This window comes from Octodon degus, unplaced genomic scaffold (assembly GCF_000260255.1).
Source record: "Octodon degus isolate 3935 unplaced genomic scaffold, OctDeg1.0 scaffold00007, whole genome shotgun sequence".
Taxonomy (NCBI): Eukaryota; Metazoa; Chordata; class Mammalia; order Rodentia; family Octodontidae; genus Octodon; species Octodon degus.
This window is the reverse complement of record NW_004524583.1, coordinates 27,651,971-27,662,785: the sequence shown is the minus strand read 5'-3', so window position 1 is coordinate 27,662,785 and position 10,815 is coordinate 27,651,971. Positions and strand designations below refer to the sequence as shown.

General features: G+C 42.2%; 1 protein-coding gene across 1 annotated transcript in view; it reads right to left on the bottom strand.

The window, feature by feature from the left end:
• The window catches only part of Daam1 (dishevelled associated activator of morphogenesis 1), a 176,541-nt gene that overhangs the window by 90,725 nt on the left and 75,001 nt on the right, over window positions 1–10,815 (bottom strand). Inside the window, exon 3 of the mRNA XM_023703187.1 lies at window positions 7,975–8,194. Within this exon, the coding sequence (XP_023558955.1) occupies window positions 7,975–8,157 (183 nt within the window). The 5' untranslated portion in view covers window positions 8,158–8,194. The remainder of the gene's footprint in view (window positions 1–7,974; window positions 8,195–10,815) is intronic.

Genomic DNA, 10,815 nt, shown 5'->3' with positions numbered 1-10,815 from the left:
AAAAAAAAAAAAAAAAAAAAGAGTCAAAATAATTGTGGTAAGTTAAAATACAATTTAGGACTAGAAGCAAAAAAAAAAAAAAAACCCTAGAAGCAATAATTTTTGCCTTATGAGTTTTACGAATGTGCCTAGTGAATCAGAATACCTGAAGTAAATTCATAAAATGATTCTGACCATGTTTCTGTCTTTAAGCTGACAAGACTTCAAATAGTATGAAGAAATGTGTAATGTCCACTGGGTGAAATCTGCTTTCAGCCCTACTTAGATTCTTTGAAGCAGTTCAACATTTTATACAAAAGTCTAACCTATAGAAGCAAGCAAAGCATCTTATATCAACACTGCCCTGCCCTGCATCACAAGCCATTAGCTGTGTGGAAGGCCAAACTAATTTGTTTATCATATTCTGGACTGGAGAATTTTTTGACTTTGCTTCCTTTAAATTGACTGCATGTTGGCAGCAGTGCACATTTACTACAAGTGAATTTTAGTACCGTGCACATTTAAGTCCGTATCTACAGTTCCACTTTCAGTTGTAATGTACTGTGCGTTTTCACACTGTTCTAAGTATTTTTTAATGAACTCAATTATACAAAAGGTCATAGTGTCAAGGGAAGATGGACTCAATTTTTCTTTGTCAACTTCTGTGTCCTTTACTGAACATCATTTTTTCTTTTGACCTTTGCAGGCTTCTGAAATAAAAACAAACCCCAATGAAACAACAAATTTGTCCTTCAGTAGATTCTGATTTTGGCTTTCAGACAACTGAGCACTATAAAACTATTCTAGACATATCTGAAGTCTTTATAGAGTCTGGTTTCTTCAATGTAACTACCAATCAATGTTTCATACATGAATTAAAAAACAATAGAGCAAAACTATAGCTCCTTACAACCAATTTTTCTTGTATTAGTTTAAAATTAATTATTTCTCCTAATTTTTTTCATTTTTTCCTTGAGACAAGGAACTGAATAGCTCCTATACAATACTTTCTATTTTTAGTTATGGTCTTAGTGCAACAGGCAAGTTTTAAAAATAAAGAGATAAAACATGATTAAACTTTTTAATTCTGGTGATAATGGAAGAATTTTGTTATTAAGGAGAACTTAAAATTTCTCTGGTAATAAGAGAAATGATGTAGAACAAAATGTGTACAATGGTGAATTTTTAAGACTGACTTAAATTCCTGTAACGCCTCTCATACCAAAATGACTTCATAACATATTAAAAAATGAAGTGATTACTGATGTAGATTCCCAAGTGAAACTGTTTGGCACAATGACTATAACTTATCTAAATCTGATGTATCAACTCAATTCTCTCTTTCCTGCTAGCTTCATTTCTAAAATGTATATGCTGTTTACGGATGCTGAGAATGTTCTCAGTACTCAGTGAAACGGACCCATAGTAATTATATCTATTTATAATTATACTTTTAGGATACAAATTTTACCCTACAATGCCCACCATTATTACACTTCCCTTGAAGTGACTTTCTTTGATAATCCATAACTCTACAAATGATGATTCTGTGAACAGTTACGCATTTCTCGACACATTTCTTTAAAGTATTTTGTTTTCAGAAGGCACAACACGTTTTCCAAAATGTTAGAACTATTTGACATTTGAATTTGTCAAGTAATTAGAAGACTAAGAATTATATCTGAAAGAAAACAGATTTAACAGGAAAAACTTGAAAAATGGAATCAATAACATTTTAGGGATAGAAATATATGCTTCATATTATAAAGTATTTCTAACTAGACATAAATCCACAATTATAAACGAAAATTCCCCTAAAAAGTCCATGAAGCATAAAAAATAAGTGTGCTATAAGAGATTTACCATAACACAACTTAAAAATAATAACCAGACTTTGATTGATTGATTGATTGATTGATTGATTGATTTATTTATTTATTTATTTATTTTTGGTAGAGCCGGGGATTCAACTCTGGCCCCTTGTGCTTGCCGGCTAAGCACTTATTCTACTAAGCACCCTACCGGCCCCCAGACTTGGTTTTAAACCTGGACTTCTCCCCTAAAATCTCACATAAAGAACAGCAATGGGGCATTTTGTCTATCTCACAGGGTACAAGAGTGGAGGAGGCCAGACTCTAGGAGATACGAATATCACTGCTGCTGAGAGCTACCTGGCAGGGGGCTCCAGAGAAGAAAGAGAGGGCCTCCCTGGAATTCCATCTTTCTCCTTTCTATGTCAAATTAAAAAAATACCCAAAGGAGACATGTGTTGCCACAAAAAAGGATCTCAACTCAATCACTGAACTGTAGGAAACATGTTTAGAATCCATCCTTAGCAACACTTCAGACACCGCACGGAGCAAAGGCTACTTCTGTAAATGCAACTGAGTAGCAAAACATTTTAACCTTCAATGTTGTGTCTGGCTTACTGAGAAAACGTGTAAGAAAGGAGAGGTAGTTTCCTCTGGGTCGAGTACAAACAGGAGATGCAAATCTACTAAATCAACAAACCAACCACTTGGACGCACCCTTTCCAGGTCGCCTCCCCAAGTCCCCTGTCCTGCTCACATCCTATCTTCAGGCTCCAGCCAAACTTCTTTCATTTCCTGAAGCCTGCCTTCCATGCTCTCTGACATGCCCGCACCCATACACGCAGTTTTCACTGTGTAACACTCTTTCCTCTCCTCTTTGCTGGGATGGTTCTATTTCTCCTGTCTCACATTAAAAGTCGCTTCCCCTAGAAAGCTCCTAGGACCCGTCACACTAGCTTAGGTAACTTCAGGAGGGGGTGCCATGAACAGCACCCTCTATCACCAGCAAGTGTGGAATTAACTGAGAATTAAGCTAAGACATCACACAGGTGGTGGTCAAACACCCTCCTTGTACTCCTGAAAGCAGCGCTGGGGAACCATGCTTTCATCCAGACCGAGGGCCTTGGAGCCCTCCCCTCCCTGCTAATCGAAACACTGGCCCACCCCTCACAGGAGACTGCCTGCACAACTACACATATACACATGGGATCACAGACTGTGTGTGTTCTGGAACGGGTTGAACTGAGGGAGAAATGAAAAAAGGGTGAGGCACTGAGCTGTGCACACTTTGAGGAGGACAGAGTGGAAAGAGAGGCCAAGAATGTTGTTCCAGTAAAAGTTTCTCTGTGAAAAGCAGGGACTGAAACATCTTCCCCAACAGAATACTCTGTGTGAATGGCCCTTCTCACAGCACTCAGTTACCCTTGATCAGAGTGCACACTGAGGAGCTGGTCCTCTCTGGTAAGACCTTCAACTCCACAGCATCATCAAGGGTCTTGTTGTGCTTACTGAGGACTGGCACAGACTGGCACTTAATCCACACTCAGAATCATCAATCAGTAACTGGCCATGCCCAGTCCCATCCCCCCCCCCCAGGAGATGTACTACTGCTGTGACAGAGCAAGGGCAATGAACAGGACTGTCCTGTCCAGGACTCTCAAGTAGGAATAACCTAGTAAGACCTTTACACACTTCAGATTCTTTGAAGGACAAAAGAGTCCTTTGTCCTGAACCTTTTTCTCTTTTTTCAGACAGGGTCTCATTATGCAGTTCAGGCTGGCCTTGAACTCACTATGTGATCGAGGCTGGCCTCAAATGCCCAGTGATCTTTCTGCCTCAGCCTCCCAAGAGCTGGGATGATAGGTGAGTGTGTACCACCAAGCACAGCATCAGAATCTTACTTTAAGGAACCAGTGCTAAGTGTCAGAGCACTCATGTTCTTCATTTTGACTGAGGCAGGGGAAGGGAAGAGGAGGAGTCGGGAGAGTATACAGGAATGTGTATCTGAATGCAAAGGCAGAACACACATAGTAGAGACTAAACAGACAAGGTTTGATTCATAAATAGCTCAAATAATTTAGAATTTGTTAACAAAAGCCTTTCTGTCAACTCACAAAAAATCATCAAGTTATAGTCCTTTAGGACCTACAAAACAGCTGGTTAATCAATTAGGTAGAAATGGGTAAGAAAAAGTGTTCGCAAAATATGGAAAAACTGAAGCCTGCATATGCTGCTGGTGAGGATGTAAGATGGTGCAGCCACTTTGGAACAATTTGATCATTCCTCAAAAGTTACACATTCTATTCTTTTAGGGTAATAGCAATTCCACGCCTCAGTATACACCCACAGCAAGTGAAAGCCCCCATTTCTAAGCAAAAACTTGTATAACAATATTTATGGCAGAATTATTCCTAATAGCTAAAATTGGCAAATCTCAAATGTCCATCAATCATTAATGCATTTTTAAAAAATCAATTGACCACATATATGTGTTTATTAACGTAGTTGATTTTTTGGTTGTTTTGAGATTTTTTCAGTACCGAGAATTGAACCCAGGGTCTCACACTTTTCAGGCAGGCACTCTGCCACTGAGCTATATTCCTGGCCCAATGAATGGATTTTTTAGAATATGTTATATCCATACAATGGAATGTTATTTGGAAATAAAAAAAGAAACAAAACACTAGTATGTGCTGCAATGAATGAACTTTAAAAACAGGATTTTTTTAGGTTGGTATTGGGTTAGGTTAGGTTAGGTTAGGTTAGGTTAGGTTAGGTTTGACCTGAAACATAGTGGTGGCTTTCACCTTTATTCATTGTTAGAATGCTACTTGGGGAGAACATCTTCAGAGCTGAGCACCTACTATGGGTTACAATGTTAACCAGCTATATATGCACCAGCTAGTAAGCTTAGCATTAAGAAAAACAGGCTTAAAGCCAATAGAAAAAGACCATATATTGCATGGTTACACTTACATAAATTGTAAATTCCACGAAACAGGAAGGTGATTAGTAGCTACCAAGGAATGCTGCTTTATGGATACAAGGGCTGCTTTTTAGGGTGATGAAAATGTCCTAAAACTGATCTTGCTGGTACTCACACAACTCTATGAATATACACTAAACGCTACTGAACGGCGCATTTTAAACTGGTGAATGACATGAGACGTGAATCATGTTTCAGCAAAGCTGTTGGCTGAGCAGATACACAGGACTGGGACTAGGGCCTCCAGAAAGCACTGCGGCCTGAGGCTGGGATAGTTCCACTTCCCCTGCCACCTCATGAAGCCTGCTAGAGAACAAGGCACACTTTGCCAGTCATCTTCTTTTCAAGATGCACTGGCCTGACCTTCTATCCAGGCTTGCCTTATTTATGAGATGATAAGCTTGCAGCAAGCCATTCTCAAAGAAATCCATTTGATATGATATTTTAAAAGTATCAAATGAGTGACTCATCAGAAGAGGCCAAGGAAACTTGCTTACAATAACCTGCTCCCAGGAGATGCTTTCTAACAGATGCCAAGAAGCCTGCAAGTAAGCTGGGACCCACTGCGGTGTGCCCACAGCAAGCATATCAGCTTTGGAGAAAAGCTAAAACCTGGGACAGCTGCTTAGAGTTGTGCCCTAAGAAGACCCCGAGTCACCTCCCATCTCCCCTGCTGCACTTGGGTTCGGGTGTAACGCATCGGCTGGCTCTGCTTGTCTATTTAAACAAGTTACCCTTTTCACTATCCGCACAGCCTCTCTGAGAGGATGGTATTATCCCCACTCAAATAAACCCTGCCTGGAAGGAAACTGCCCTGGGCTGAAGGGCTTGGCTGGCAGTGTCACATGGCTGCAGAGCCCAGGCACTCTCTGCAGCTGCTCCCTCTCCCATTCGTGGACAGAGGCAGAACTGCTTCTGCAAGCCTCAGAACCCAAAGCAGAAGCTTGCAGTGGCTTAGAGCCCACTGCTCTGGCCTCCTGCCGCCCCTGGTAGCTGGAAGGATTTGTGGTTTAGGTCCGTGAAGTCAGGAGCAGACAAAAATCCATCATCACTCACCAGGACAGACACAAACCTCAAGATAATTTGTTTTCCAATGGTTTTGGCTTAAAGATCTGGTTTGGCTTTTTTTTTTTTTTTTTTTTAAACTAACAGCTGTAGCAAATTTTCATACAGAATGGGCACTGGGCATTTGACATGCACAAGCCCTGCCCACTGTCATCTGTCCACTGTCATCGAGGAGGTCTTTAGCATCAGTGACACCTGTCTCCTTAGGTGGTCTTTCAGTTTTAAAGTACTGTACTCTAAGCGGGAAAAATGAAACCAAGCCTGTCAATGCATCTTTACTGCCCTTCTTGACAGCCCCTGTGGTAGATGATTCACTGCCCCTCCCTGGGAGAGGACTGTGGCCTCCACCCACCTCAGCTACCTCAGGCAAGGCCATGTGACCAGTGGTGCCAGTCCCTACAGAAGAGAGACACCTTCTTACCCCAGGATTTTAAGGATGGCTGTGTGATCTGCACAAACAATGAAAAAGACACAGGGAGATACGTTAAGCCTGAGGTTAGAGTCCGCTAGTGGGTTGTCAACCTGTCTGCTTCTCCTTTTGGATAGAAGACGAGGAGGAATGAGCCGAAGCAGAGACTCTGTGCTGCTGTGAACGCTGAGATTTTGCACGAGCCAGCTTAAGATGGCACAGCCACTACCCTTGATCCCTGTGCTTCTCTGGCCTTCGTTTCTGCTGCAGCTTGCTTCACCCAGAAGGTCCTCCCACATACCTCAGCACCCCATCAGACACCCCACGACACGCACAGCCCTCTGTGCAGAGGTATTCTGGGCTCACTGCACTGGCGGTGTTAGCCGCCCTCGTTGCTGATCCCACTCTGCCACTGAAGCCATCACATCTGGGGGCCAACTTCCAGCTTTCCATCTTGAACCACTTCAGCAATACATAAAATAGAATTGTTCACGAAGCAGCAAAAGAAAGGGGAAAGATTCCTTAAATACTGAAAATATTGAGTACTGTAAAGTACAGACATGCAGTCACAAATCACTTCTTTTTTCCATCAGATTTTGGTTGAAAATGAGCCTGTTACTTCACCACAGAGGCCAGAAGGCAGACATCAGCTTCACGGACACTTGCAAACTGCCTCATCTTTTTGATCGGTAAGAGAACTCTGGTCTGGAAGAGCCTGAATGACATAGTCACCTCTAAACCATTTGAGAAGGGCAGTGCCACAGCCTTTCTTAAGAATCATAAAAATGACAGCATTCGTCAGTACCTGTTGGAAAATCTAACTGGATTGATAGAAGCTGATTCATCTAAAATGTCACTATGATCAAGAGAGGACTCAAAACTCTTTCAGTGGCTGGGTGTGGTGGCACACACCTGTGATCCCAGCACTCCGGAGCTGAGGCAAGAGGACTGCTGTGAGTCCAAGGCCAACCTGGGCTATGAAGTGAGCTCAAGGCCAGCCTGAACTGCATATAGAAATCCTATCTCAAAAAGACAAAAAAGAACTATACTGAGCGCATTTCTGAGCCAGGCACGGGGCCACTCCCACTATGGACTGTCCTCATTTAAACATTAGGTCAAACCCAGGAGGAGGTATGTTTTTCTCTACATTCCCGAAAACAGACTCTATATTTATGCAGATAAAGAGCAGGAATCTGAAACAAGGTCTTCCAGTCCCGGTAAACTACGCCATAAAGTCCTCCGAAACAGAATGGAAAGCGGTATCAGCTGGGCAAAGCCTGAAAAGGGAAGGTGGCGAGTGCGCTTGGATCTCCGGAGGAGCAGGTTCTACACAGCGAGACACATCTCATTTGAGGGTATGTGTTCAATATGATAGGATCTATAAAAAGTTTCCCACAACAGTTATTATTCTAAACCTATCATTAGACTAAATAATGATGCTGTACTTAAGTATTAACGTCTTCCAAAGGATCAACGACAAATTGGCAAGTATAACTAATTTTTAAAAAGAAATTAATATACATTGGGAAGGGGATCACTGGGCATCCCAGAAGGAATAAAGAAGATGAAGGAATTACTTATATACACACATACAGACAGAGGGTGAGATCAGGACAAATTAGGAAACAGCACTACCTCAGGGCCAAAGGTGCTCTGCTCACTGAGAGCCTGCCAACCCCTGCCGCCCCCTCTTCGCCAGTGCAGCGCAGATGTCTGGAACTCACCACAAGCTCACTGAACATGACGTCCAGCTCCTCCACAGGGGGCATGGGCAGCGCTGGCTCCATTGTCTGAAGTGCAAAGTTGCTATCATTTCGGAGCCGATATGTGATTTCTGGGTGGTCATTATTCCGGAAACAGCAAAAGATAAATGAAATCCCCCGTCCACCTCTCTTCCTTGGTGCCATGGCTGAATTCTGTTCTGTTGCCTGATTTGACTAAGCTCTGTGAAAAAGAGGACATGGTGTGGTTAAACATGCAACAGATGAAAGAGCTGTTTGAGAAGTCAGACATGTTACCACGGGACTGTGCTGGTGGTAAAATGTGGAACCTACAGGACACAGAGGACACTCTACAAGGGGCTGGAGTCCAGCTGGGCTGTGCCTTTGATCCCCTCGCGGAATGTTCCCTGTGACTTACTGCTGAGCCAACTTTGTGACAGCTCCACTCCAGGACACGTGCTTTATCACACTGAGCCAGCAGGCCCTCCTTGTAGGAGTTCCTTCACTGACCTACCTGCCTTGCTCTTGTTTCTCTCCCAGCAAAAATGACTTTGCCTCCTTGCCTCTAGATCTCTTGCACCCTGCCTAAGTGGAATTAATTATACTGTGTGGATGCTAACTAAGGTGTCTCTATCCATCCCAGCAGGGACCACATTCTGAGCTCCTCACACAGGTGCCTTCCTGTTAGACCACGCTAACTCAGTGTGTGAGACTGTGTGTGTGTGTGTGTGTGTGTGTGTGTGTGTGTGTGTGTGTTTGGGGTGGGGAGGCTACCTCAATGCACTCAGTGACGTCTACTGCAATGAATAACTCAAGCTCATGTCAAAACAAGAGACTTGCTAGAAGGGTTCTGTGATTTTCAGAGAGGATGAAATGAGTTCAGCATAGTCACACAATAAGGTATTATGCATTCATTAAAAGAACGAAGTGTCTGTGTATGTAAAGTGCTCAAGATGCCATAAACACAGAAACATTCATTCATGTGTACATATAGATGCATGTTCCTTAAAACATGTAATCTCATAGTACATAATATATGCAGTACAAGCTTTAAAGGATGTGATGTATTATGCATTTAAGAATATATACAAAAAATCTTAATAGTAACCACAAAAATAAAAATGGAACATCCAGGCATGGCATGTAACCACTGTTTTGCTGGAAAAAAATGAGGCCACATTTAAAGTGAAAGAAGATTATTCATTTGAAGATGGCAGCAGAGGGAGAGACAGGTGATAGGCAGCTATTTGGATCCAGTAGGGAGAATCTAAAAGCAGACTGCTCCTGGGCCCTGGCCACCAAGCTCTTCCTGCAAGCTTTCTTCTTCCTATGTAGGCTCTCGGAATCTGACTGGCGGGCCAGGGAGATGGCTCAGTGGAATAAGCGCTTCCCTGGCATGCACAAGGGTCTGAGTTCAACCCCCGGTTCCACCAAAAAAAAAAAAAAAAAAAAAGGAATCTGACTGGCTTCCAGGCTTACCTTCCATCCTTATCTAGGATTTTTTCAGACCTTAGGTCCTCTCCCTGTCCCTTGGTGGAGAGGAAACGTTAAGGACAGATTAAATTTAAAGATTAAGGGAAAGTGTGTGACTCTCATGTTAACTGCAGTACTGGGCCCTTCCCAGAGCTAGTTTCTATGCCTTTGTCTTCTTAGAAGTCAAAGTTGTCTATTAATTAATTTCTTATAAAACTCAATGAAACCTTTGACCTACCTTTTCTCTCCCTATGGGGTCCCTGTGGCCCTACAAAAACAGACAGTTGGAGAAGAATGCTTTTTATTTATGACCTTTTGAATTTTTTACCACAAAAATATATGGAGATTGTAGACTTTTTAAAGTTGAACCCTATGGTGCTATCTTTGTAAAAATTCCCAAGTAGTACTATTGTAGTAGGCAGCTGAGTGTGACAGAAACATTATAGGCAGTCACACAGGGCTAGGCTCTCAAAGGACCTAATATGGAAGACGTGATAACCTTACAACTGTGGGAGAGACAGTGGACTGGACCTCAAGACAAAAGATGAAACAAATGCAGTCACATACCTTCCTAGGGATGGGCATCAGGGACTGATATTCTAAATAGGTAGCAATCACCTTGAAAAAGCCAGTTAGTCTATCTCAACCCCCTATGGGTAAAGCCCTTGTTCTGTATTCACAGCTTGCTATATGACTAGCTTCCCCATTTGATCTCGTTTAATCAATTTCACATGAGCAATTAATCTCACTGGCGGACTACAGTTTTCTCCTACCTCATGTTCCAGTTTTCCTTTTTTTCTACCTTAGATTCATCTTACCTTGTGGTTTTGCTCTATAAAACCCCTAGAAAAAGCTGGATTCTTGACAACTCAGGTCTCCTTTTGCCCCTTTTTCAGACACAAATGGTCTTTCCCCCAATAAATATTCTGCTCTTAAACTCCGTTGTTCCTAAAATTCATTCTTCAGAGAACACAAACTTCCCAGGCATCTTTTAGGTTGGGAGTTTCATTCTCTTATATCACAAGGAAAATCAGGTTGGGAAGAGGCAAGAAACAACATTACTTTCATGTTATTCTTTTAATAATGGGTATATAGCCATGTATAATTTTTGTAGATTTTTAATTTTTAAAAAGAAACAGGGTTAAAAGAAAAGAAAGGGAATGAATTGGCCCTTGTAGGATTGGAAAGAACAAAGGAGAAGAAACACCTCTGGAGGAAAGGTGGAACAGGAACAAAGACACAGATTCCAGGCAGGAACCTCAGGGAGTCAGGCTACATAAAGTGGCTCATGAGTCTCAAAGGATCCCACAAGGAAGGGTCAGAAACAGGCCTCCCTTGCTCTTTTAAGAAATGAAAGGGGTGGGGAGGGAG